This window comes from Botrytis cinerea, chromosome 1 (genome assembly GCF_000143535.2).
Source record: "Botrytis cinerea B05.10 chromosome 1, complete sequence".
Taxonomy (NCBI): domain Eukaryota; kingdom Fungi; phylum Ascomycota; class Leotiomycetes; order Helotiales; family Sclerotiniaceae; genus Botrytis; species Botrytis cinerea.
In genome coordinates this window covers 3090304-3118242 of record NC_037310.1, presented here as the reverse complement: position 1 = coordinate 3118242, position 27939 = coordinate 3090304, and the positions used below count along the sequence as shown (strand labels likewise).

The 27939-nt window shown below is 43.9% G+C and overlaps 7 protein-coding genes across 10 annotated transcripts; 3 read left to right on the top strand and 4 right to left on the bottom strand.

Annotated features, from left to right (window-relative positions):
* Positions 1-1913: 1913 nt before the first annotated feature.
* BCIN_01g08960 (hypothetical protein) lies at positions 1914-4879 on the bottom strand. Its single transcript, XM_024690798.1, has 3 exons — positions 3904-4879; positions 3450-3851; positions 1914-3396 (listed from the first exon to the last, which is right to left on the bottom strand). Exons 1-3 carry the CDS (start codon positions 4675-4677, stop codon positions 2044-2046), a joined length of 2529 nt encoding a protein of 842 aa, XP_024546567.1. The 5' UTR covers positions 4678-4879; the 3' UTR covers positions 1914-2043.
* A 162-nt stretch (positions 4880-5041) lies between these two features.
* On the bottom strand, positions 5042-7465 carry BCIN_01g08950 (hypothetical protein). Its single transcript, XM_024690797.1, has 6 exons — positions 7265-7465; positions 6991-7216; positions 6711-6942; positions 6297-6654; positions 5662-6244; positions 5042-5567 (listed from the first exon to the last, which is right to left on the bottom strand). The coding sequence occupies exons 1-6, from the start codon at positions 7311-7313 to the stop codon at positions 5300-5302; spliced, it is 1716 nt and encodes a 571-aa protein (XP_024546566.1). The 5' UTR covers positions 7314-7465; the 3' UTR covers positions 5042-5299.
* Positions 7466-8378: 913 nt separating this feature from the next.
* On the bottom strand, positions 8379-9813 carry BCIN_01g08940 (hypothetical protein). The gene is made up of 8 exons (XM_024690796.1): positions 9748-9813; positions 9646-9686; positions 9351-9366; positions 9227-9292; positions 9057-9171; positions 8940-9005; positions 8805-8883; positions 8379-8750 (listed from the first exon to the last, which is right to left on the bottom strand). The coding sequence occupies exons 1-8, from the start codon at positions 9772-9774 to the stop codon at positions 8687-8689; spliced, it is 474 nt and encodes a 157-aa protein (XP_024546565.1). The 5' UTR covers positions 9775-9813; the 3' UTR covers positions 8379-8686.
* Positions 9814-13121: 3308 nt separating this feature from the next.
* On the top strand, positions 13122-15234 carry Bctfb2. Its single transcript, XM_024690795.1, has 2 exons — positions 13122-13467; positions 13515-15234. Exons 1-2 carry the CDS (start codon positions 13256-13258, stop codon positions 14716-14718), a joined length of 1416 nt encoding a protein of 471 aa, XP_024546564.1. The 5' UTR covers positions 13122-13255; the 3' UTR covers positions 14719-15234.
* Positions 15235-15651: 417 nt separating this feature from the next.
* Positions 15652-19479, bottom strand: BCIN_01g08920 (hypothetical protein). Of its 4 annotated transcripts, none has more exons than XM_024690793.1 (4): positions 17884-19479; positions 17745-17832; positions 16639-17675; positions 15652-16572 (listed from the first exon to the last, which is right to left on the bottom strand). In XM_024690793.1, exons 1-3 carry the CDS (start codon positions 18814-18816, stop codon positions 16657-16659), a joined length of 2040 nt encoding a protein of 679 aa, XP_024546563.1. In that variant the 5' UTR covers positions 18817-19479; the 3' UTR covers positions 15652-16572; positions 16639-16656. The 4 variants fall into 4 exon arrangements, with proteins under 4 accessions (XP_024546563.1, XP_024546562.1, XP_024546560.1 ...); XM_024690792.1 differs by having other exon boundaries at positions 16698-17675; XM_024690791.1 differs by having other exon boundaries at positions 16639-17612.
* A 2411-nt stretch (positions 19480-21890) lies between these two features.
* On the top strand, positions 21891-23374 carry BCIN_01g08910 (hypothetical protein). Its single transcript, XM_024690790.1, has 4 exons — positions 21891-22159; positions 22211-22296; positions 22347-22983; positions 23041-23374. Exons 1-4 carry the CDS (start codon positions 22011-22013, stop codon positions 23192-23194), a joined length of 1026 nt encoding a protein of 341 aa, XP_024546559.1. The 5' UTR covers positions 21891-22010; the 3' UTR covers positions 23195-23374.
* Positions 23375-23768: 394 nt separating this feature from the next.
* On the top strand, positions 23769-26687 carry BCIN_01g08900 (hypothetical protein). The gene is made up of 4 exons (XM_024690789.1): positions 23769-24496; positions 24546-24663; positions 24717-25285; positions 25348-26687. The coding sequence occupies exons 1-4, from the start codon at positions 24146-24148 to the stop codon at positions 26395-26397; spliced, it is 2088 nt and encodes a 695-aa protein (XP_024546558.1). The 5' UTR covers positions 23769-24145; the 3' UTR covers positions 26398-26687.
* Positions 26688-27939: the final 1252 nt, after the last annotated feature.

Genomic DNA, 27939 nt, shown 5'->3' with positions numbered 1-27939 from the left:
TTTGCAACATGGACTGTAATACTCGTGCTTCATCATAACAAGCATCTAGGACAGATGGCCGAGTGGTTATGGCGTGTGACTCAAGCTCAACAGCTTAGTTGATGTAAAATCAATTAGCATTCTCATGGGCTTAGCCCGCGGGGGTTCGAATCCCCCTCTGTTCATTCTTTTTGCAATTCTCGCGAGCGATTTTCTCTTTTTGGCAAATGTAGTAGGTGATAATCCTACCATGAGAGCACCTTTTTATATATTTCGTAGTATCGTCGGATACTGGAATGGATAAGTGACGGATCACTAAGCTTCTTAGTGGAATGCTATTTTGCGAGTGCTTGAAATTACGGACGAAAAGGTTGGTGACCAGATTGACACAAGTTCCGCTCATCCTGTCCTCTAAGTTGCTGTATCTTCCAAACCATTGAAACGATGAACAGGAAGCTCTGCAGCTAGCATTTGTTTTGATCATCGATAATATCGCCGAACGTGAAGGGTGTTTCTGCTATCGATCGTATCATTGTCGTCAACTATGCATGTACTATCTCTTGAAAATTGACAATTGGAACAACAGTGCTCATTTTGAACAACAACCAAAATCCTTAAAACCTTGGGTACTGGTATCAATGGAAAACCCCCCTCCCCCCGTAGTAGACATATGTATCTCTACTATCTACCAAACCGCTAGTATAATCCGTTGACCACGCGCGTTGCTTTCCCACACCATGTCAAGAGCTCTAGAGCACCCACGAACGTTTGATGACTTGGAGTCGTTAGGGTGCAGAAAGGTTCATATAAAGAGATCTTGAGGCGGACGCTCTGATTTACTACAATCATTTGTTGTGATGAACAATGTCACTTGGAGATCTACACCAAGTGAATATCCCCCACCAAATTCAAGTACATGGAACTGGTGGAGATCTACATACCTTTGAATGGAGCGGGGTAGCTGGATTGACTTACTTTTTTCATTACATTTTGGGGACATCATCTACAATACTTATTAGGACTTCCATTTAAACCACCAGAGTGTCCGTGAGGCCAAAGGGGGAAGGGGGAGTGTTATTAGTGTTACTGACTGATATCTAGATTGCACGACTTCTGTACCTTTGTTCAAGAACAAAAAAACAAAATATTACCTAGGTATTCACACCCGCATTGCCAAAACGTATCTATCTCCTCACCAAACCACAGGAACTCTAACCCAAGATGTATACAACAAGTGAATAGACACAGCATACAAAAGGGTTTATTACAAATTTGACCTATCCTTCAACCTCCCTCGATTCAAAACCCTCATGAAGCTAATTATAATTCTTAACCCTGCCACTCACCTTCCTCTACACAATCTTTTTATCAAAATAATCCACCCTCAATGTCAACAATTTCCATATGAGATTCTCACACGAATATTCAAGTACGGTGAGCCCAGCAATATAGATCGAATCCCTCTCCAACTTACCAGCGAAGTTCCCTTGCATGTATGCAGCAATTTCCCTCGAGGTCAATATCAAGATTCTCAGAAGAACCGATCTCGATACCACTCAGGTTCCCGGTGCCCGTTCTATGTGTGTGTAGTATGAACTTTTTCATATGCCACCTTCGGTGATTGGCAATCGATATCATTTATGGCATGAATATATATTGGTACCAGTGGAGGATGTCGACTCGGAACGTTAGATGACATCGATAAAATTATAAGGACATCTCTAGTACTGTCAAAAGGTGTCAAGAGGGGGCATTTGCATAAATTCAATAGAAAAAAGAATGTACTTATTAATAGACTAGTGATAGTCGCGATAGAAATGCTATAGGACCGGGTATTTTCTAATTTCCAGTCGTCTCTTCACATATTCAGAAAGTAGTAAGAGCTTGACATCGTAGAATCTACACTCATAATGATAAAGAGGGATAAACTTTGTTGGAAGCATGAATTCAAGAACCACATACTTGGATATTTTGGTTTAAGTTTAATAATATACAACATGGACATAACATGATAAACAATTACATCCGAACTCTGAGATCTACAATTACACACATACACGCATACTACTCCTCATCCCCATCAACCTCAACATAACTCTTCTTCTTTGCCGCAGCTCTTCCACTTTGTCTAGCCGGCTTAGCTTTCGTGGTTGGTTTCGCCAATTCATCATCAGCCGATAAATCAGGCATACTCAAATCATCATCCTCGTCCTCATCTTCATTCGAGACACTAGCACTAGGTGTCTGTACCTTCTTCGCATTTCTCTTCTTCGCTGGCGCTGGTGCTGGCTTCTTCTTAGCAGGCGTACTCTTTTTAGATGAACCGGGCCCCGCCGCAGACCCATTAGCTCCTGATTTCTCATCTACTTTGGATTGCGTATTTTTGACCAATTCTACCACTTCGTACACATCATTCAGACACTCTGCCTTCGCTAATCTTTCCTTGACCCCTTCATCAAAAGGCATCTTTTTCATCTCGGTAATCTTCTTCCTCGCCTCGAAATTTGCGGGCGTAGGGTTCTTAAACATCTCATCTTCCTCTTTGGATCCTTCAGAGTTTTTCTTCTTAATTTCTCGCTTCTTTGGTCGCAACCATTCTTCCATTCCTACTGGCCAATATACACGATTATCTTTTCCTCCCATGCCAACTTCTTCTTCTGGTATTATCTCTTTGCTTAATTCCTCTTCTTCTTCGACCTCATGACCAAATTCTTCAATCTCATCTGCGATCTGCTTCTTGGTCTTCTTCTTCTTAGGCTTCTTAGGTAAGACGCGATTGTCATCATCTCTTTCGTAAGGAACAATGTCATTGAATTTTTCATATCCCGGTAATTTGAATGTCCTCATGAGTTCAAACACAGCTTGCTCTTTGTCTTTTGCTTCAATCATCAAGTCCATATCATTTGCGCAGGGTGGAAGTGTTGCAGGTCTAGGATTATGTTTTCGTCTTTGACGACCTGTAACGGCTTGAGGAGTCTGCTCGCTGTAATGCATTTTCTGTGTGATACCTTTCTTCGTCCATCCAGCTTTGATTCTAGGAAAGAGCTCCATGATGTCCTTGGTACCTTCACGAATTTGACTAGAATCGAACATTATGTTATGGTGGTGAAAATCGAGACACAGAGGAATGTTGAGCTCTTCACAGACTGGAAGGAGATCGTGGACAGTCCATGATACATCATCGTTTTCCAAGACAAGTCGTTGTTTAATGGAAGGTGAAAGCTTCGCGTAATTTTCACGGAAGCGATCGAGCGTGGCAGCTTTGTCACCAAATGTACCTCCCATGTGTAAGATTAAGACTGCGTCTCTGTCGATTTGGGCTGGCAATTTCAAGAGTCGGAACATTTCATCATGATACTCAAGGTCTCGAAATGCATTTGCAATAACCTCTGGGCGGGGGGAACCTAACTGGGTGAACTGCAAACAATTTGTTAGCTTTTAACTTTCGAGATGAATCGAACTTAACTTACTTGTCCAGGATGTGAGCTAACTCGATGACCCAATTCAGCTACCACTTTCCCCACCTCTGCAAGAGCCTCGCTAGCAAAGGGGGCAAGGCTATAGCCATGCTCGGCATGACTAGCGAATGGAAACATTTCTGAACTTAGTCTCATGAATTTAATACCATATTTATCATTCCATCGTAGCATTTTTGGTAGGTCTCGAATGTTTGCTAGGCATAATTCTTCGACGTATCTTTGTCCTCGCTCGATAGAAGCTGGCTTCGATTTATCTGGTCGATTCTTGGTTGCATGCTCAGGCTGTGAAGGGTCTTTCAAAGGATGTCGATGCTCGACAATAGAAGCCATACGACAGGTTCGGGATGTAAAAACAGGAGGATCGGAGCATCTGAGGTAGGTATTCAGACATGCCTAAATTTTAAAATCAGCATCTCGAACATAGGGTTGCGACAGGAAAACTTACATATCCTAATCTTCCTTTCCATGGCAGAGGTAGATAGTCACTATTAATAGGGGGCGGTCTTCTCGCCTCCAACTTTATAGCATCAGCATCCTCTGCCTGCCCTTCTTCGTCTCCGTCAGGATCCAGCCTCTTATCCCATTCGTCTTCGTCATCCTCCTTTTTGATTTTTTTCTCCGCAGTCTTTTTAGCTGCCTGTTCTGCTACAAATGCTTTTATCTCATCCGACCCTTTCTTTGCAGCAATTGAGCTTTTCGTCGGGGCCTTTTTCTGTTTCTTAGCAGGCGTGGGTACTGGAACATCATCACCAATATCTGATAGAGGCGAATCGTTTTCCTCATTCTTGACAGGACTAGTTACACCATTTTCCTTTGCGGCAGTTATGGGAACCTCGATTTTCTTGAGATCGAAGGACTCCCCAGGCTCGTCAGCATCTGGGCTTGCACGAAGGGCTGTCTTGCTATCTACAATATCCGCATTGTGCTCAGGATTAGTGTCAGGTTTGCCCCTGCGTGAAGACTGCCGCGAGGGTCTGGCAGGTGGTTTAACGGAAGTAGATTGAGTCGAAGAAAGAATTGCAGTTGAAGCGCCATCAGGTACGGGAGCCGCCGCAGCTGTTGATCTCTTTCGTTTGGGTGCCATTTTTAGGCCTCTGAATTGAAAATTGCTCTGAAGAAAGGGGGAAATTTTGCGTGCACTGCCAATGCTAGCACTGTGAGGCGACAGTTGTTTAAGATATCTGCCGGATCGCAAGTGAAATGAGAGGGAAGTAAACATCCAATATCGAGGTTCAGAAATTAAGAAACGATAGTTGAAAGGAAAATTGATTGCCTACATCGAAAAGATACACACACATTCATTGGAAGCTTACCTATTTCGCGTCTACGGAATGAATTGAATACGCCATGCGCTTAATCGATGGTTTACAGCTTTTAACACTCTCCATGGTTGTAGCTATCTGAATGAGACAGGTCGGATCGAAGCTAAATAGCCATGACGTTGACGATTTTTTTTAAGCTCTCGTGTCACATGACGAACACTATCCCTTTACACAAACTGAACCGGAAAACTTTATATAGCCATCGCACAATAATGCAAATCACTATCCAATAGATCAAAAGCTTTGGATCATCTATGAATTTGTATGATCACATTTGCAATTCTTGTGTGCAGGATAGTCAACCGGAAACCAATAAATTGGTCGATTTCGCGCTAGATTTACCCCCAGAATCTTACTACAGCCCATAAATCTTGGCCAAGGTGTTAGACCTGGCTCAAGAACAAAACATCTTCTTATAGAAGATTGTATTACTAATTATCAATGACCCTTCACTATGTGTTCAAAGAGAAGAATGAGATGTATCCATCAACGCATGTATCGCGAAGAATAACCACACGATTAGACCACTGTGCCACGTTCACGACCAACCGCTTCCTTCTCATCATGAAGACCATGATGTTCAACTTGTCGTACATCGGTGATACCATCACGATGATGAGCGTTTTCGGGAGCAACCACACCGTCGTTATGATGGGTGCGCTTCTCACCAGGGACGCCACCAACACCACCGACCGGGGCTGCGACCTTGACTGCACCTGCTTCTATATCCGCCGCTAATTTGTCTAATCTGGAACCCTTGGGAAGTTTCTGCCATGGATGGAGACCACTGTATTGCAATTCAAGTGTCAGTATTACTGTTCAAGAAACATTTTGAAAAGAAGTGGAAGTAAAAACCGCATTGAAAAACAGAGAGAACATACCTATTAAAAACTTCATCCATCTCCTCGAGTGTCTTGCCTTTAGTCTCGGGAGCTGTAAGGAAAATGTGGATGAAAGCAAGTGCGTTGAACGTGGCGAAGATCATGTACATCTTCCAGTTGATATTCTTCAACAATGGTGGGACAGCAAAAGCAAGAACACAGTTCCAGAACCAATTTGCCGAAGTTGCGAGAGAAACAGCCTTCGCACGAATCTTGTTTGGGAAGATTTCGGCTGGGTAGGTCCACGATGAAGGTCCCCAGGTTGTTGCAAATGCACAAACAAATAGATATGTCATAGCGACAATGGCAGATGATACACCCTTCTTGTCGTGAACAACCCAGGTCAGATTTTTGTTCTGTTCAGTTTGAGTCTTCGATGTGTTGTTTGGTTCACCGTAGCCTGCTTGAAGCCCACCAGCAATGAACAGGAAAGTCATCATGAGGAAAGAACCGATGAGCATGGCTGGACGACGTCCGAAACGATCAAGATAGACGATAGCGGGTAAAGTCAACAACACATTGAGGATGTATTGAATCGAGGCAGTAATAAGTGGGTTAGCAATATTTGCACCTTGCATGATGTCTAAAAGAACCATTAGTGATATACCCTACCACAGCCGAGAAAGAACACTTACAAACAACATAGTACATCATGATATTCATGCCACAAAGTTGAGACCACATCTGAATGGACATTCCCAGGACAACACGCTTGATCATACGTGGGGCCACAAGTTGCTTGTAAGAGCTGATAGCTTCTTCACGTTCGAATCGGAGCGCCTCCTCAATTTCTTGATATTCTGCGAGAACCTTTGGGTGGTTTACATCACCGCCACCATGGAGGTCTGCAATAACCTTGATGGCTTCCTCCCATCTATCTTTGGAGGCCAACCATCTAGGGGATCGTGGCAAGAAGAACATACCGAAGAACAAGATAACTGCTGGGACAATTTGTACACCCCAGGGGATTCGGAAAGCAGAAGTGGGTTGGTCCTGTGGAAAAATATTGATTAGTGTACTAGCTCCTACAATAATTAAATCGTACTTACTGGATTGTCCGCACCACCTCCAATTGTTGAAGCACCGTATTGGATGAAGTACTGAATAAGGATACCCCATGTAATAGCCCATTGTTGAAGAGAGACAACTCGGCCTCTAATTTCCTTTGGAGCAATCTCTGATTGATAGACAGGACAGATCGCGGAAGCAATGCCAACACAGATACCGGCAATGACTCGGCCGACAACCAGCATAGCTACATTGATTGAAGCACACTGAATACTATAGAAAGCATGAGTTTTGTACGAATTATTGGAGGTCAGAACTTACATTGCGCCAACGATCCAAAAAATAGACGCGATTTGAATGCTAGCTCGTCTAGACCATCTATCGGCAATGAAAGAGGAAGCTAAAGCGCCAATAAGAGATCCAGCGGGCATGGCACAGGTTATTCCACCTTGGCCGTAAGATTGAGGATTGTGGAAGTATCTGACATATGCTTGAGTTCCAAGAACCCCAGACATACTCGAGATATCGAAGCCGAAAAGGCCACCGCCTATATGTGTTACTCGTTGTTGCATTGGCTGCGGGGAGAATTACTTACCTATTGCGGCGAAGGCGCAAATAACGTAGACATTAGTAGTGTACCACATTATGATCGAGTGAACGACTCCTCGATGATATTAGTTCTGAAGGTATGAGGTTGCAAAGGATGTCAAACTTGAGAAGGTATGTTTAGGTTGCTGTGAGTTGAATCGTTGAAACTAGACAGTTGAAATATTAAGTAGCAATGAACCGAGTTACCTACGGCGGGGTAGCAAGTAATAAGTTTTCATTAATCGATCCACTGCCTTATTCACCAAATAATCTCCTTTTACACACGTGCTGTATCCAATTCTTAAGTTTGTAGTTGGAGTAATTTGGTGAATGCGAGACCCATGCTCCTAGAAAAATCGCTAATTCGTTGAGAGACGCCACATATAAAGTGTGAGCAGGATTGATTCGCTCTAGTTGTGAAACTATTCAAGGCGAGGTGCATGATCTATCTGCATTCACCCATACCCCGAGAGATTCAAAAACATTCATAGGCCCCTTGAGGAGAATCTGGGGTAAATCATCCGTCGAAGGATTAATAAATCCCCATAGCCTTGCGGTACCCGCTTGGCATGCCCACCTTTACAAAAACACGAGAACTACCTATAAGTATACGATGCATCTTATGCGAGTCGTATAGCAAATTTACTTCGAAAGGTTCAATTCTTGAAGTCATGGGTAGGACGACTCGAAGCATTGAACGCCTACGTTATGTTTTCCAGATCGAGCCTATAGCAAATCAGACAATCATTAGTCAAACAAACTAATTGCTTCATTCAGACTCTCTTCTAGTCACTACCTGCTTTTTCGAACGCCGAAGACACACCGTTGTGGCTTAAGCCACTGTTGAATCCTGCAACAGAAACGCGGGCTACGTATAGTAGTCTATGAATATCACAATATATGTGACACAAGTGAATGGGCTATTTCGAGCACGCTTCAAGAAACATTCTTTATTCAACTATTGATCAGACCACACGTAGTGTAACTTAATTCTTGTCCCAATCCTCATGACCCATGAAGAACCCGCCGACTTGTTCCAAGGCTTGGCTTGGCACTCAACATTGTCGCGGGGTTAAAAATAAATGGCACACACGAGAAATCAGACTTGATTGATCTGCTATTGGCCAATCGATCACAGTAAATTCACTTAGCAACCAAACAACTTAGCAGGAACAACGAATTATCTATCAAAGAACTGCATACACCGAGAAGCTGGAAAAAGCCATTGTTATATACAAATACCCGATGTCCTACTATATCTAGTGATCTAAACCATTTTTTTTTGGAACCGAATGCTCGGGTCAAAGTCAGATATATTCTGCCTGTGGACAACATTTGCCAAAATTGCTTAGACATGACCCCGAGATGGTCTTGAACGCTAGGATTGATGGGTCACGTCGTACACACAAGGCTGAAGCACGTGGGCATTTTAAGGACGAGGTGACAGTTCCTCAACTATGTTTTTGGGTTCTTTCCACGCGAGCGCAACATATCTATCATGAACCTATTTAGCTTGTAAACCTGAAAGACTGGAGGTAAAGACTGACTTTGTGTGGCTTCCACGTGCTGCTACTTCGCCCTTGCTATTCGTAAACTGAATGGAAGTATACGCCAAGGTCTTTCCAACTATTATTTTGTTAGAGAAACAATATCCAGAAAAAAAAAGATGAGACAATACTTACATTTATCGCAAGTCACCACCGCTTTCAGCACATCTCCAACCTTACCGCCGGAGCTAAGGTATGTAACTTCAGTTAGGTTAGATACATGAAACTACAATTAGGTCGCACAAATTTTACCATTCAAATCAGTAGAAACGCCCGTGGCATAAAGACCTCTCGAGGCAACAGCCAGTGAGCCACCTAGGTCTACCATACTGGCAATTGTGCCTCCATGAATAATATTCAAACGATTCTAAGAAAAGACTGTTGAACAAGTTGCCCATATAAGATCTGGAAAGATTCCTTACTGTATGCTCCTTCTTGATATCGAGCTCAAAGTTTACACGTCCTGGCTCGGCTCCTGTGACCCGAAGCTTTTCAAAGTCAATGGAAATAATTCGCAGTAAAATACACAGCAGACGCTCTTCCTACATTTTCACCAAAGAGTCTATAGTCAAATGTCAGTCGATATTTTTGTAAAAACAATTGCTGCCATAATAGCAGTGAAAAATGCTCCAGATTGATCTAGCGCAGAGGAGGTACTACCTCGCTGTTACATGACCCAAGAAGCCCCAGGGGCCAATGAACGGCAATTTAGAATGACCAGATTGATTTCAGATACTCTCTGAGAGCCTCACGCTCAAAAGAAAAGCCGACTAAACACTTGCGACGACAGATCGGCGCTGTATTTTACAAAATGACACCCAGAACACATGGAAAACAGTACCTCGGCTCAAGTCCTGATGATTCTTGAAAAGACTTCAGAACCTATTGGGTGAAGGTAATGATGTTAGCGTCGAGATATGTTGGTGGCCTGTCGGTAACTCACTGATCTCACAAATCTTAGAGCAGCCATGTTGTAGAAGTAATAGTATGGTGAAGCTTGATAGATTGTCGATATAGAGTGTGTTGTATGTAGTTACATAAATGTCGGTAATTCTGTATAAGGACACCGCGATTGGCTGAGCAGGGAATGTTAATACCCTTGTCTAGTTATCAGGCCACAGTAAGGCCGCCGTTTAAAGTTACTGGGGCCTCATCGGCCAGTAACGAACATATGAGGTAGGCATGAAGTAATCCTAAGATAGACTTGCAGATGACTATGTAGTCTACGGGTTTTTGTTAATCGTAGAGTCAATCAACATAATTAAGTAGTTCTATATCTTAAAAACGTGCGATTTTGCTCTTTTACTAATAATAATTCATGTTCGGCTGAAATCAGTTTGAACTTTCATCATGACTCTTGATTCTGATATATATGGTATGTTGAAAGATGTGCGATTGTGGCCGTGGTTCTGCGTAGTGTTTGTAGCTGTAGAAGTTCTAGTCCTGTTTCTCACGACTCCGCTGCCTAGTTATGTATTTCGAATCCGATCAGCTCTGAGCCGGATGGAGAGATACGTGCAAAATATAAAGCTCGCATGCAATAAGTCTGTTGTGAACATGTCGTCCATTGTATCTTGAAACTCGATAGTCTAGTCTTGAGAAGCGCCATATGGAGCAATCCATGAAACTGACCTGCCTCACCTTATAATCATTTTCTTAAAATCCCATTTTATATCACCCAAAACAAGCTTCTTCAGGATTTTTCCAATATCCGGTATAGTCGCCGTTGCTACTAATTGATACAAAGTCGTCTCAGTATTCTCCTTCCCGCTACCGCCTCCTAGTTTCTCGCCGTGTCCCTGCCTTCGCAAGATTAAGGTTCTCTTCCTCTACCAACTACAACTACCAAGTCTCCCTTCCTCACACTCGTTCCACTAAATACGTACTGTCCCTCACTGTCTCTCGAAACCGCCAATGGGAAAACCCCAAACCTATCTCTGTATTGACTTAACCTCAAAGTTTCCTTCTTCAGCTCACTCTGTCCGTCACTCGGCTTATCAGAGCACTCTCTCTTTCTTTGTATTATTCCAACCAGCCCTTCAACCTCACCAAGAACATGTTCATACACTACCAATCTACCCCTATCAAGAAAGAGTTTATTCATGCTCTGAGGAAATGTTGAAGACTCTAACTTCCATTCCATACTGCCTGGCTCACCTGGTCCAGGCAATGGAGATGAGAAACCCGGGACCCAAGACCGCCAATCTTTGTCTTTTGTGGGCTTTGCATGCGTATTAATCATTCTCAGAGCTCCTAAGTCTCTATCTTCTCTTAGGATATATCGTGTAGTATCGGTACAAAACTTCCTCAACGAATGCCTGTGATTGAATTGTGGAAGCCGTTGTGTTGGCCATTTTCTACTCCACGTTCCCCTAAATTGAGACCATTCTGTTTTGCAAGCTTGAACTCGAGATTGGTACCAGGAATGGTATGCATTGACTTCAAAGCAGTCCGGTATTTCTGTATGGCCAAACTTAGCTGGTATATACGTAGTATGACGACCGGTTCATCGAGATACTGGGGAGGAATTCGATTCTCGGTTTGGGGAAGGTTTTGGATGATGAGAACAAGATCGAGAATATTCGTTACATCGTGGTGCCCTACAAGAATTCTTCGATTGGAAGACAACACTATTTCTTGTATTATTCACGATCATATGAAGTATGGCCGAGCGAGTATATTCTGCACTGCTTTCCAGCCAGAGGCGTACCCCGGCCCAGTATGCCAGTCGCGGCCCGCCCACTCCTGCAGCTACATTTGGAAATCAGCTGAAGATTCCTTTTCATATATTGACTGGACCTTTCTTGGGAATTCTCTGTTTTTCATCCTGAAGTGAGAGATAATTTTGGCTGCAGCAGGTAGATCGACTGACTTGTCGTCTTCACCAAGCCAGACAGGTACACGAGTAGTATTCATGTAGATTAGATGCATGATGCTTAGTTGCTTATCTTTTTCAAATGGATCGTTCTGATCGAGGCAGATGGCATCAATCCACAATGAGGGGGGCTTGGGGTTATCACGAAGGACGAGAAGTGCGGAGTAAAGGTTAGGTGTGATACTGAATGGTTGGCCATTCAATCTTATTGTTTTGTGGTATTCATTATTTGAGAATTTGGTCATGATTACACCTTTTGTCAATTTCCAGGAAGTATTAATGAATGATACCATGCCAACTCCGAGTAGATGAATACACCACTAGGAAATATAAATGATAAACAAAATGATAAAAAAGACCAGAAAGATAACATACACGGCATCATTCTCATCAGTTTCGCCCCACGCATATGATAGAGCTTCATACTTAGGCACATTTGGGTAGAGCGGAAGGAAATCCCTGTAAATTGCCCACGGGATAAACTTGACATGTTTCATTTCCATTTCAATTGAATCGTCCCCGACTCCAGGTTTGATACTAAATAATCGAATGTACCCTTTGCGCAAAATTCCATACTGATACGATGTCGATGAATCTTTTGATTTGTGGGTAACACTCTTATAATATGCGGATGTGAGGGGATCAACTAGAATCCAATCTATCGTTTCAGACGCAAGTGTGAGGCATAGCATGTAGACAAGCAGGTAACTATAATAACCTATTTCAAATCGTGCCCGAGGCAAGAATGAAGAGGAGAATTTCGTGGAAGCTTGTCTGACAAGAGCCTGAAGATGAGTTTTGTTTTGACAAGTGGTATTAAGGATAGGCCTAGGGGTAGCTTGAAATTTGAGAAGTAATCTTCTACACCTCTTAAGTGCAGAGACAGAAAACATATTGTTGAGCCCTTTCCTTCTTAAACTTTCCGAAGGATGCGTGGTTAACTTATCTTCAGTATTTCCTGAAGTGTCAGCAACCTAGCAACGGCCATGATGATAAGTCAAGGATGCTTATGCAAACCCAATCTCGAAGCCATATGATCACGTGAGAGACCCGCTCACAAGTGCTAGAGGTCGATGCCAGCAAGAGACAGTGTGTGAGAGGTTTTGGTAGATGGTGCGAGTGTGTTCTAATTGATATCAAGCTGAAAGCCAAGGAGAGAAGAAACGAAAGAAGCATATTCGGTTCAAGCACTTCTAGTGCCCCTCCTCCTTAACCTCTTGTTACATGGGTTTGACCCCGCAGACTGCAGGGCGTGTGTATTCATTCAGAGGCTGACGGAACGCTTGGAGTTTGAGCTTGGAGTTTGGGAATTGAACAAGAATGTTATCGTGCAGTGTGAGAGTGCAAGTCGCCCACATTCATCCATCTAGCTAGGTAGGTGGTCAATAATAGTAGTGCTTCACCGTAATCCGTTTGCTGGAGAAGACAAAGATACGGTCCAAGCTCAAAATTCTCCACCACCAGGCTACTCATTACTTGCAAGGCTGTAGCACTTCCTGAATTTCCTACCAGCAATGACGAATTCATGATCTCTGCGGACAATAGACAATAGACAATAGACAATAACCATTTCAATATGTCTGTCTCAACTCTTGCTTCATTCGAGTACCTGGAGAGATTACCAGGTACAACTTTCAGGCGGTTGTATCAGCAACCTTCTACCTCTTTGGCCATTTTCAGGCGCATGCTGCCTCATCTTGCCAAAACCTTCGTGATGGCACTTCTCTATATGCCCAAGCCCTTGCCCCTCATAGCTCTGGATCAATGGGTACAATCTAAGAGCAAGAAGTCTGTACCCCGACTTGGAATGAATGACACATGCTAAAGTTTCCTAGGCAAAAAGATCAAGCCCTTTCCCTACTATCGCGACTGCACATTGTCGATATTACTGCGCTGAGCCGAGAAGATCCTCAAACTGTAGCTTTGACTAAGAATTTTGGAGCCTCTCTGCGGCTGGCACTTACAGGTGGAGGAAACCATCAATCTTTCGGAGTTCCTTCGTCGGATCATATTGCGCCACATGTTGATATTGATTTTTTGGATACACATGCTCGAATGCAATGGGAAGGGATTCTACATTATATGGTCAACACTGTTACATCCGGGTCAGGAAAAGATGGAAATGGGCCTGCAAATTCAGTAAAGGCACTACTTGATGCAGGAAAACTGGTTACAAGAGGTCGAGGTATCGGTATTACTCAAGCTGGATTCTCATTTCTATTGCAAGAAGCCAATGCGCAAGTCTGGACGTTGCTCCTTCTGTGGATTGAAAATGCCGAAAGCATGGGGATGGATTCCGTCGATGTCCTTTCTTTTCTTTTCATGCTAGGCTCCCTCGAACTCGGACGTGCATACAGTACCAAGACTCTCACAGAGGCTCAAAAAGGGATGCTCGCCAATCTCATCGACTTGGGTCTAATTTACCTTCCCCCTTCAGCCCCTACTCAATTCTTTCCAACACGTCTAGCCACAACTCTCACCTCAGATGCCAGCGCACTCCGCACTGTGGCTGCAGGATTTGATGCCGCCTCGAAATCCGCCGCCAGCCAAAAGGGTTTCATAATAATCGAGACCAACTACCGACTATATGCTTACACAAACTCACCCCTTCAAATCGCTGTTCTTTCACTCTTCACCAAACTCAACACTCGCTATCCCAACATGGTTAGTGGCCGCGTTTCTCGCGATTCCATCCGTACCGCCATAGCTCATGGCATTACATCCGACCAAATAATTACCTACCTATCCACTCATGCGCATCCTCAACTCGTCAAAGCTTCTTCCGCATCCCATGGAGGACCTGTACTACCACCTACAGTCGTTGATCAAATCCGTCTTTGGCAATTAGAAAACGAGAGAATGAAAGCCGTACCGGGATTTTTGATGAAGGATTTCGAGACCCAGAAGGAATACGAAGGATGTGCAAAATATGCTGAAGAGGTAGGAGTGTTGGTCTGGAAGAGCGATGCGAAGAGGATGTTCTTTGTCACGAGGGTGGAGCAGTTAAGAGACTACTTCAAAGCGAAGAAAATAAGATAGGGATAGGAAAGAAAGAGGAGAGTTTTCTAGGTGCCGCGGTATTCATTCGGATCAACAGCCCTATTGCGTGCTAATGGATAACTGCTTGTTCCAAACCACGCAGCTTGATGGGACCCATACAAGGACGACAGGGTGGAACAGATATGACGCGCTTCAGCAAGACGGCGCACTCCAATATTTAAAATTTCAATAGAGAACAAAAAATTGGCCAAAGGGAAGGAATCACGATGAACCAGGATGGGATATGAAATGGTGCATAGCGAGGCGTTTAAGGTGTTTAGGTAAACTCATGCGATTCCGGTGGATTGATATATACATATACCGTAGATGCCAAGAAAAGGTAGATAGCATTTCTACTCGAGGTATTCACAATCTTAAGTTAATGTCGAAGGCCTTTCGAGGATCCTTCATAGACCGAAATGTTCGATGTTCTAGATTGAGATATTCGTCCTTGTTACAACATAATGTCCTAGCAGTTCAAACCCTTTTTTGTTAATAACATTTCATTTCCTGCCATATTCTCTCCCTTCTCCCATCCTTTCCTCTCCTCTGAGGAGAAAGTAGACTCCAGAAAAGAGACGTCAGTATGTTATTATCTTTTCGTTTGATTTAATTTCCTTTTTTTTCTTTCCTTCTTTCCTTCTTTTCTTCCTTCCCTAACTACCTACCTACCTACCTACCTACCTACCTACCTACCTACCTACCTATCTATCCATCTATCTATATAAATATCACAATATCAAAATAGCGAGAGAAGGGGAAGAAAAAAAAGAAGGAAAAACAAAGACAAAAGAACAGGAAAAGAGCGAAAAAGAATTTCTCACGCAACCTCAACATCTCGCGTAATTTCCACTCGTGTATTTGTTTTCCGAGGTTGTGCTGGTAGGTAGGTAGGTAGGTAGGTAGGTAATGCAAAGCTACAAAATTTTGCTCTGGACTGATATTATATATATATTGGATTTCCTATTTCGTTTCATTCAACTTCTTTTGCGAGGACTCTTATGGCTCATCTAAGCATCTTAACAACACCATCCATATACACCTACCTAGGTACCCATCCGCACAACCAACAACAGATATCCCAACAAGCTCCTCTCCCATCTCCTACCATCCCGCGATACTCAGTCCAGCTCATCAGAAACGCACATAGCAGAAAGAAAGCATTCCAACCATCAATTTCATAATCATAATATTGTATCCTATCTATCTCCCTATTGCTAGCTCAAGTATCCCTCCCTCACTTTCCATGTTTTCTATTTATCCGTCCATTCATCCATTCAACAACCAGGTAGAATGCTATCACATCAGCCCCAATTGCCCAGCCACCTACCCACCCATTCATCAACAAACCAATTACCAAAGAAAAGATATTTCGTAACTTCATTGAAACGTGCAAAATGCGTACGTGTTCAGCACCAAAAGAAAGAAGAGAAGAGAAAGAGGAAGAAAGTGCAAAAGCTGTGCGTATCGGTATCCTAAATAATGTATCTTCAAACTAAAAAAATTGAAGAGAAATGAAGCGTAAAGTCGCAGCTGTAGATGTCATCGTCGCATGAACCATTTCCATATCCAGTATCCCTCCCATAAATCCCTCTTCATGTCAGATACAGTCTAGATAGCCATGCCGTGAAAAAAACTTCAAAAAGTAAATAAGAAAAAGTACAATTTCTGCCTGTGTGAAACCAACGAGCTCCGTCCAGCCAGCCATAAGATACTTTGTCAACGCCATTCATTAATCTATCCCGGCTCAATTGACGCTCGAAACGCGTGATGTAAAGCAAAGGTATTTATTGTCAAAAGGTAGGAATTAAGTCAAGGTAGCCAACATGGCTCTAACCAATTTTGGTGGAGGAGCTGTGAAGAATAAGTGGGTTAGCTTTCATTCACAAAAACCACCCATTCCGACATCAAGTGACCCACCTCATTCAGGCAAGACACCTAACGATAGGCATGTTTAGGAACACTGATGCTCATCCTACCTTTTCGGTCCTTTTCGATCCTAACACCTCCCTCAGGCTCCACAATTCTTTCCCTTCTCACGATGGTCACATCTCTGCCGTCGTGGATTTCATCTTCATAGAGTACCAACTGGCTGTCGCTATGTCTTGCCCCTGAGCGGCGAAGACGCTCCGCGCGACGTAACTCGCGGTTAGCCCGTCGATCTGCTTTGAGAGCTTCCTTCTCAGCCTCGAGAGCTTTAATTTCAGCTCGAATCGAGCGTTCATCTTTACGATGACTATGAGAGTGTGATAAAGTCATTGCACCGATAGGTTCTGTACGTTCAATAATTTCCCGCTTTTCGTAAAAGACGCTTTCTTCGTCTCGCGATCTAGGGCGTCCTTCCAAAATGACGGGATCATTATGGTGATGAGTATGGTGGCTATGGTGGCTATGGTGGCTATGATGAGAGTATGCGCTTCGTGCTGGAGATGGAGAACGTTCGACAATCTTGGTGGATTCGTGAATCTCAACATTTTGTTGAGGTGGTGGTGGTGGTGGTGCGTATATAACTGGCTGAGGTGGTGGCGCATATACGACTGATGCGGGAGGTGGTGCCCAATGAGCTGGGGGTGGATGGCCATAGTGAACTGACTCTGGCGGAGGAGGTGGATAGTGAACTGACTCTGGTGGAGGAGGCGGATAATGAACTGACTCTGGTGGAGGAGGTGGATAATGAACTGACTCTGGAGGAGGCGGGTAGTGTACGGATGGAGGAGGTGGAGGAGCATGGTGTACAACTGATGGAGGAGGCGGAGGGACATGGTGTACAACCGATGGAGGAGGCGGAGGAGCGTGATGTACTATTGGTGGTGGAGGTGGTGGAATGGTGAAGACTTCTGTACGTTCTTCGATCACGGTTCCAGCTTCTGATCGACCACCTGACATTTCGAGTTCTGGAGCAATAAGGTATGTTGTTAGAGTTGTCTCTAGCTCTTTCGTCTTTTTGACATTGACTTCTTTGGAAGCATAGGGTTAGGGAGCATTTTGATGCGGTGACGAAGAATAAATGAAAAATAGATACTCACTCTCAGCTGCTTTATATTCCTCACTCAACTTGATAACCTCATCAATATTTTCTCTTCCAAGTGCCTTTTGAATGATGATTGTGTCACCCTATATGTGTTAACACAATTTGACTAACGGATTAATGTTGAAATGACTGACCTCTTCTTCGAAAGGATAATCCAAATCGATGATAGCTTTCTTGCTGACCAACCTAGCTGGCATTCTTGTCTTTCCCTTCTTAGGGAACTCACTTCTTACTGATATCGTAGTGCCACTATCAGATGAGCTAACACTCTCGCTTCTAACGCTTCTTGTGGCGGTCGAACGGCTCTCCTTGCTATGACTTCTGTGGCTTCTTCTTTCATGGCTACCTCTTCTCTCGTGACTCCTTCTCCTTCGTCTGACGATTTCTCTTTCTCTAATTCTTTCGGGATAGGCTCTGAAATCTTCATCACCATAGAAGTCGGGTTCCGCGACCTTGATCTCATCGTAATCTCTCTCGGCATATCTTCTGGGTGGGGGCAGTCCTCTAGCTCTTGGTAGTGGAACAGGTGTCAAAGGTGGTGGTCTAACATCTGGGCGTCTGGCAGGTGGACCATATTCATCCCTCAACCTCTCCGCTTCTCGCTCATACCTAACCAAAGGCTTGCGGTCAAATGTATCCAGGGAGCTCTGTCTTCTCAAAAATGCGGGTCTGCCACCAGCTCTTCGAGGAGGTGGAGAATCATCTCTTTCCCTCTCTCGCTCTCTTTCCATTGTAATAGTTGTAGATCTTTGTCGTCCTAGTTCTGGTTCTCGCTCTCGTTGAAGTCTGGGTGAATCGTAATAATCTCGTTCGTCATAATGTTCTCGCTCCTCTTCGTATCCTCGTGGCCCTCGACGTTCATAAACGTCATCGTAAGATCGTTCTCGTGTATGACCGCCACCACCTGTAGCTCTGAGAAATCGTGAATCTCGCTCTTCTCGGTCTGCTGCAAAACGGACTCGGTCGCGCTCCGAGGCGAACCGCTCAGTGTCCCAACGGTTCCCCCCACCGCCACGGCTGCTTAGGGTTTCCGAGGAATTTCGGTATGGATCACCCATTCTAGACATGATTTCTCGAATTTTGGTTCCGAAAAAATCAAAAAGAATGGCGTGAAAATTGGGTTTAGATGGTTGAAAGGCTGAGCAGTTCGAGAAGTTGTTGTTCAGCTGAGGGATGGATTATGCGAAACGATTCAGTTGATTGCGATGGTGAACTCGTACCCCGCTTAAGTGATCAAAAACGTGGTGGGTGTATGGTAAACCCAAGCAACAAGTATCAATGTCAATCAAGTCAAACCAAACCAAAAGACGTTGGTTTCCGGAGGTGAAAAGTATAAAATTTTCACGGGATGAAAATAAGGAGGCTGGAATATAATTCTTATGTTAAGGTTCGAGAACTCATGATTAAAGTTCTTTTTTTAGGAAAAAAGGAGACGGTGGATAATTCTTTCGAGGATGTGGAATTTCGAGATTTGACTTTTTGGGGAGGATATGAAGGTTGGAATGGAAAGGTTATGAGCAAATGCAAAGTTAACACAAACAGGTTAAAGTGACGAAGACGTTCAAGGATCCAGGATTCCAGGATTCACTCATGGTTGGACTTGTCGGCTTCGTATCCAGCAATATCATTGGGTTGACGATGTCTGGTATGTGCCGATGCACCTTTGCTGCCCAAGGAGAGGATTACACGTGAACGGTCTCTGAATGGGCAGAAAAGATTCTCTCTTTACCTACCTGGCCCTAGTCGGTGTCTGTATGTACATTGTACATCGTATGCTGATGTATGTTTATGGAGCACGAGCACACACTTTTCCTTTCCTCGAGTAACTGTATACATCGTAGGTGTGCTTCGTTGTCTTGCGTTCGATCTATTGATTTACCGTGGTCAAGGATGCATGCGTGTGGATGGATGGATGTATGTATACCTCGATATATAGGTGGGAAGGAAGCATTCATTGTCTGGAACAGTGCAGAATTGCAGAATTGCAGAATTGCAGAATTGCAGAATTGCAGAATTGCACGACGTACCGTTATTGGTGGCCTTTCTGGTCTATTCCATGCCCAATTTATCTATGCTTCGAGAAAGATGTACGACAGACACATATGTACACTGGGTCGATACCAGATATACATTATACCACTCCGTATATGCTCTCTCTTCCGCGTTGCATTGAGATTCCATTTTATTTTTCATTTCCCTCTTACGCCGCAGCTGTTCGCCGGCAGTGATCAAACAATGTCCCCCACTACTCTCATGCTTCCTAGGTCTTATCCGTGAAACGGGGTCCACAAGGCACAGGGCTTTACCCAAGGTGTTTCCTTACCGTCCGTTGTGGTAAACGATGCTAGGGCCGGGTGACGTAGATGGCGATCAGATTACTTACTTTTGAATCTCATGCCCGAGTATCGATACCGAGTATGTACTGTGTAATATATCTGACATGATAGTTATCCAAAGTACCAGAGGGACGTTTGCATGCCAACCCATACCTACAGAGTGCCCGGGTTAGGGTTAGGGTAGGTCTGGATGCTTCATTCTTGGGAAATGAAGGTACACTCCTCTAATAATATAAGTAGGTACCTGACGTGATGCCCAAATCTAGATGTCTAGCTAGCAGCTACAGCTATCTCTCGGAGATCGAATCTTCCTAGCAATCATCGAGGTGCATCTAGGCCAGATTGTCAGCGTTCGACCATCATCACATGACTCGATGGGCCATCTGAAATGCCATTTATGATACATGTGCACCTACAATCATTACGAACGCACATCTAGATATGATAGTCCTCCCTCCTCCTTTCCTCACCACTAGACTCACGCTTATGGCAGCACTTCTCCTACCCGGCCCGTCCCATCCCACTATTCATTAGTGTTGAGCGAAGTAAATAACGCGAACGTTAGCTCTTCTTCTATTTGGACAATACTGCAAATACAACTCTGAAGAGCATCGTTCGGATCTGAGAATAGAGAACGTCACCATCCATCACCGTCTGCATCAATAAGAACCATCGGTGATTGAAGTCAATCGTCCTGTTTGAGACCCCCGAAGAATTTGATCAAAGGCCTCTGATACTCTGGAATTCCACAAATGAGATCTTAGAGGAGGCCCTTCCAATAGTGCTGGGGATTCTTTCTCGCGCAGAAAGCAATTTTGTTAAGCGACTAGCATTTTGTCATAGCAAGTTACTCGTGAAAGTTGATTCCATCCAGTCCTCATCAGCTGACCAGGACGACATTTTCCACCCTAAGGTACGCCTCACAAAACGTCCAATCCATCAGATTCAATGGTTTGATCCAAATGTGAACTTCTACCCGAGGATGCTCCGATGGTGGAGTGATAAGACACTGTACTGTCTATCCATTCGTCGAAGAAATCGACGCGGAATTTGACTCCCTCAACAACACTTTTAGAAACTCGATTGTTTCGCTCGAATATCATATGAAATAAACCCTTCCCTCCAAACATCATTTAAGTTGAGTTAAATTCATTTAAATACAAAAGCTATCAAGAGATAATTGAGTTGTCAAATTCGGCCCACTTTTTCTCCTGCGAATACACTGTATCTGCCATTCTTGATATTCTCCGAGGCACAACCTTTGTGAATCTTGTTCAGAACTGCATAATTCAACCAAAGAATCGAGGAGTGTATTATTGTATTGTAAATACTTGACGACTTCTGCATTATCTCGCCTCATTGCCTTCCTTGCATCAACCAGCTTCGGAGTTATGTGTACTTCCGTTTGTATATCGCAAGTTTTTCCGCCCTATAATCACCCGGAATGGCAAGGTTCGATATCCTTCACAGGGTGAATAGAGTAATCTTCACCCCCACCGGTTAAGTTGTCATTCCGATTATCATTGGCGAGTTTATCTCTTGACGCAGGCGGGTGCTGGATCTTCCCCGCATGCAAAATACATCGTGGAGAAGCTTGGCCTTCAACCGGCAGCGGAACGAGATGTTCCGTCTGCAATTCGGAGTACAAACCAATGCCATCCGATTCATACTTTGCAATAGGTTAGTTGTAGACTCTACTGCTGCGTTACAGGGGATCAAACTCAAAATATACGATCAGAAATTTCTTATATATATCCATTCGAGTCGATGGACATGGCGACTCTTATATTTCTATTCTCAGAAGAGCTCAGCAGGCCGTGGTTTTTTGAACCCAGTGGCATACGTTGTTCTTCTCTCGATATCATTAATTAGTTCTTTGTGCTTTCAATACCAAAGTCGTGCGCTTTTTGATAAATTTTGCAAAGATGGCTTCGTTACGCTTGACTACTGTGCTTGCTATAGCATCTTTCCTCGCTTCCGTCCAAGGAGCACCGTTAGCCCAGGATGCTCAGAAGCACTGCTCAGCAACCTCACACTGGCCAGGTTGGAACAAACTCCAATATGCTTTCGTCTTGTGAGAAACTCACCAAATAATAATGTATACTACGCATACTGATTACATTAGTGGGGACTCTTACACGACGACCGGGTTCGAGACGAATGGTACTCAGCCGACACCTACCAATCCACTTGGGAATCCTCCATATCCAGGTTAGAAGACTCCCAATTTGACATATCCAAGTAGCTTTAACTTTTGCTAGGCTATTCTGCTACCAATGGCCAAAATTGGGTAGATTTCCTCACAGTTAAATATAACAAATCTACCGTCTTAACGTATAATTTGGCGTATGGAGGAGCCACCGTCAACTCCGATCTCGTAGCACCTTATAAACCAGAAGTTTCATCCATTGCCAATCAAATCGAGAATCAGTTCTTCCCCACTTACGCGGGAAAGCCAGAGATAGCTCCATGGTCGTCTGGGAATACCCTCTTCGCTATTTTCGACGGCATCAACGATGTTGGTAATTCGTATTTCCTTGGAGCTCCAGCAACTGCAAACCTCAACGAACGAATTATGGCAGTTTATCACGGTCTCGTAGATGAGCTCTACTATATCGGCGCTCGCAATTTTGCATTTTTGAATGTTCCACCTGTGGATAGAAGCCCGTTGTCAATTTCTGGTGGAGCTGCAGCACAAGCCCAGGAAAAGCTTGACATTGCCGATTGGAATAACCGTCTCGCGACACTTGCCCAAAGTCTTAAAAAAACCTTCACGGATGTCAATGTCTTCACCGTTGACGCTCACTCTCTGTTCACCAAAGTCTTAGATAATCCGAAGAGCTTTCCTCAAACATCTGTCTACCATAACACCACTGCTTATTGCGTCGCGTACGAGAAGTAAGCTCTTCCCTCCATTATCCGGTTGATTTTAGACTGCTAACCGAATTAATGCAGTGGTACCCCGACGCCTAATTATAGCGATCCATCTTGTTACATTCCTGTCAACGAGTATTTCTGGTTGAACTCATTGCATCCTACTTATCCTATGCATGACGTTCTGGCACAGGGGGTTGCGACAGTGTTGGAATCAGGTCCAAATGTTTGTTAGGAACTTCTTTATATGCATCATAGCAAGCTTCTGGAATTCTTATTTAGCACTGTAATACGTACTGCTCTACTTGATCATCGTCTTCACGCCTTCCCGTACAATGACGGCAAAAAGCTCTGTATCCTGACCCTTCCAATGCGGTTCTCTTCAACATGTCACCTCAATTTTACCTGCAGACCACTTTGAACAAAAAAACAGTCTCCCTTGTTTCTCTTGCTTGTTAATCCTCCAAGTCTTGATCATTTGTCCTTCGCCGGTAATAGTAAGTCCACGCATGATGTTCGACGTCTTTGCGGTGAATTGTTCCCTCGATCGATCTATTTCAAAGCCTTCCGGGATCGACTATGATTTTTTGTACAACAACATCTTCGAAACGAGACAAATGAACTTCCCTATCAACACTTCCTCGCCAACCCACACGAAATCGACCGGAAATTCATCCCTAATCCGTATAGCTCATTTCGAGGCGTTTCCCAAGTCACGTGTACCGGGATTCCATGACCCAATTGGGTTTAGAAAATGTTATCTTAAGCTTATCGCACCCTCTATCCACTTTTCCAAGCTTTCATATTTTGTTGGAACAGCTATCAAAGCCATCGGTCATGTAATCGGAACAGTTAGGATTTGTCCAGCTATACGATAACCTCACGATACTCTCGAGAAATACAGTGAGGATACCACCTCAGAAACCTACATGCGCCGGGCTGTCGTGTCTTGACCCGATTGATATACCAAGTCCCGCTCACGCACAGGTACCTGACATTCAGTGGAGATACTCGTAGAAGATATATATTTGAAGCTTTCAGTCCCCCTACTCCCTTTCTTTCTGTATACCACTTTCTGTTGCTTTTCTTCTCGTATAAGATACATTTCATTCTTGAATCACCCCCAAAGAATATCTATAGTTTCAATTGGATATCCGTCTGTTTTTCTTCTTCTTCCAATTGACTTATGCAATTCGTCAGAATGGCTACCAATAGACTTCAATCCCTCGCACATCACCTCGCTGCAACTTCCCCTCCTCCCCATCCATTCGATCCTCTTTCCAATGCAGAAATTGAGAAAGCAGTTCAGATTATCCGAGCTGAAAAGGGATCCGTTCATTACAATGCCATCACATTATATGAGCCCCGCAAAAAGGAGATGATGAAATGGCTTGAGACCCCAGAAATTGTTCCAAGACCAAAGAGAATCGCAGATGTGGTGGTTATTGCGCCAGGTGGTAAGGTGTACGATGGTTTGGTTGATCTGGCAGAAGGAAGAGTGTTGAAATGGGAACATATTGATGGTGTACAACCTTTGGTATGTTTTCGATCCATCCTGATGAAACAAGAGCTAACAATAAATTCAGATCACCATGGAAGATCTCCAAATCGTTGAGCATGTTGTTCGAAAAGACCCTAAAGTAATTGAACAGTGTGTGTTGAGTGGTATTCCAGCGGAAGATATGCACAAAGTGTATTGCGATCGTAGGTCCCCTTTATTTTTCCTCGTTTACTCCCCTTATACTAAGCGATCACAGCATGGACCATTGGTTACGACCACCGATTTGGCAACAACGTCCGTCTACAACAAGCACTCATGTATTATCGACCTCACATGGACGATTCTCAATACTCTTTCCCCCTTGACTTCTGTCCTATTTTCGATGCCGAAAAACAAAAGATCATCCACATCGATATCCCTGACATTCGACGACCCGTTAACAAGGCAGCGCCAAACAATTATCATCCAGCCAGCATTGAAAAAGAAGGAGGTTACAGGAAAGACATAACTCCAATCAACATTACACAACCATCTGGCGTATCATTCAAGGTTAGTGGTCGAGAACTCAATTGGCAAAACTGGAACTTCCATGTCGGATTCAATTACAAGGAAGGAATTGTCCTCAACAATATCACATACAATGACAAGGGTACTGTCAGACCTGTATTTTACAGACTTTCTCTCGCTGAGATGGTTGTTCCTTATGGTAACCCCGAACATCCACATCAACGTAAACACGCTTTCGACCTTGGAGAATATGGAGGAGGATACATGACCAACAGTCTCTCTCTCGGCTGCGACTGCAAAGGTGCAATTCATTACATGGTACAGTTCTATCCATTCCAGCATAAAACATATCCAGCCATTGCTAACGATAGATAAACTAGGACGCTGCATTTGTAAACCGTGCCGGTGAAAGCACCACGATCAAAAACGCCATCTGTATCCACGAAGAAGACGCCGGTATCCTCTTCAAACATACCGATTTCCGTGACGAATCCGTTATTGTAACTCGCGGTCGCAAACTCATCATCTCCCACATTTTCACCGCTGCCAACTATGAATACTGCGTCTACTGGATCTTCCACCAAGACGGTACCATCCAACTCGAAATCAAGCTCACCGGTATCTTAAACACCTATTCCATGAACCCCGGCGAAGACACCAAGGGCTGGGGTACCGAAGTCTACCCCGGCGTCAACGCACACAATCATCAACATCTCTTCTGTCTGCGCATTGACTCCAACATCGACGGCCCCAACAACACCGTCTTCCAAGCCGACGCCATGCAAGGCGCAGGCGCCGTCGGCTCGGCCGAAAACCCCTACGGAAACGCCTTCTACGCGCACAAAACCGAATACAAAACCGTCAACGAATCCATCAGCGACTACGACGGCGTCACCTCGCGCACATGGGAAATGGCCAACCCCAACAAACTCAACCCCTACTCCCACAAACCCGTTTCCTACAAGCTCGTCAGTCGCGAGGTTCCCAAGCTGCTCCCGAAAGAAGGTTCGCTCGTGTGGAAACGCGCCGGGTTTGCCCGTCACGCCGTGCACGTCACACCTTACTCTGACGATCAACTCCACCCCGCCGGACGCCACGTACCGCAGACATCTGGCGAGCCCAGCTCGGGGCTGCCCGAATGGATCGCAAATGGCGACGCATCGATCCAAAATACCGATATTGTGCTCTGGCACACGTTTGGTATTACGCACTTCCCGAGCCCGGAGGATTTCCCCATTATGCCAGCGGAACCGATGACGTTGTTGTTGAGACCGCGCAATTTCTTTACCAAGAATCCCGCGTTGGATGTGCCGCCTAGTTATTGCAGCACGCCTAGTAGCGTGGCAGCTAGCAAAGATGGGGCGCCGACGAGCGTGTTGAATCTAACGGATGGGGAGAGTAGATTGGTGGATGGAAAGAAATGTTGTTGAGGGAATGATTTCATTTCATCTGAGTAAATGTGTTTTGAGCAGCGCTGTTATTGCAATCCAGGATCTGGCGTGTTGTATATAGTATAGGTACTTTTGTTGCATTTTAGGAGCTTGTGATTGAAAATGTTATTTTATGTTATAAGTTATCCAAATTCTTCCCACGGCGTATACTCCTCTTCGGCGTCGCTTGCTCTCCACTTTATCACGAACTCATCAAAGATCTCTTCAGATATAGATATTAATCCACGAAAACTAAGAAAATTGAATAAGCAGCACGATTCAGACACCCAATAAACACAAATTCCGCACTCCCACTATCTACCAAAGAAAAGGCGTCAGCATTTCAATTCTCAGATTACAACTAACTATACCTCACTCAAACTATCAAGATCAAGCACCTCAACATATCAATCATACCATACCATAAAAGATGCATCTCAACTCGACACCCTAAAGATCAAGTAACAAGTACCATCAAACCTTCCTTCCAAACATGCTAAACAGCAAATCTTACATCAACACATACCATACCGTAACACACACAAGTATACCCACAGCTAACTAACCTAGAAACCCCGAAACCCACCAATCACACACTAGTGAATGATCAATCCTCCTCCCCTCTCTCTACACATCAGCAGCCGAACAATCAAGATGTGAAAGAGACTCTCCCGTTTCCCCTCTCTCATACAACTTCCAACTTCCAACTTCCAACTCACAACTCATCACCAACAACAGAGGGAATCAATCCACTGCGCATAACTACCATTTCCCGACCGAAGACCGAAGAACAAGACGAGTTAATTTGATTCAATAGGTAGCTAGAGCTAATAAAAATAAATAAGTGCGCGATAAATAAAATCACAATCACGATACAATACAATACAATAAAACAAAAAAATCTCCCACCCATGCACTCACCCCCTATCCCTCCCTACACAATCTCTACACGAAATGAACCAATAACTACCTACCTACACAACGTCATATACATAACTAGGTAATCCAAGATGAAAATTCTGACTCCATCGAAAGTTACTCTAATCTACTCTACTCTACTCTACTCTAATCCAATCTAATCTAATCGAACAATAAAATACAAGTCAACAAACAAAATACAATTCAACACAACTCAACAGACGATCCATCCATCATCCACCCAACTAGACACCTACGAAGCTTGGCTCCACACCGCAACAATCACAACAGATTCCATTTCCAAATCTGAAGTGAATATTCCAGATTAAGAACTAATTACGTTCTAGTAGACTAATTCTCCCCAATACTCTTTTCAGCTTTTTTTTCCCTTACAGAAGTAGAAGTAATATATTTCATAAATGATAGTTGGTATCTATTCTCCGCGTCAAGATAGTTTTTTTTTTCACTAGTTGGCGGACTTGCAAGCGAGGATTCGAGTATTACAGTTTAACAGGCCGATTGACTAGGGATCTTTTTGCCATGAACATTCTAAGGCTCGCTTTTAGTCAATGCTGATGATTGGCTGTTATGTGGATTTTTTCGAATTCTGTTTTCTATCACTCT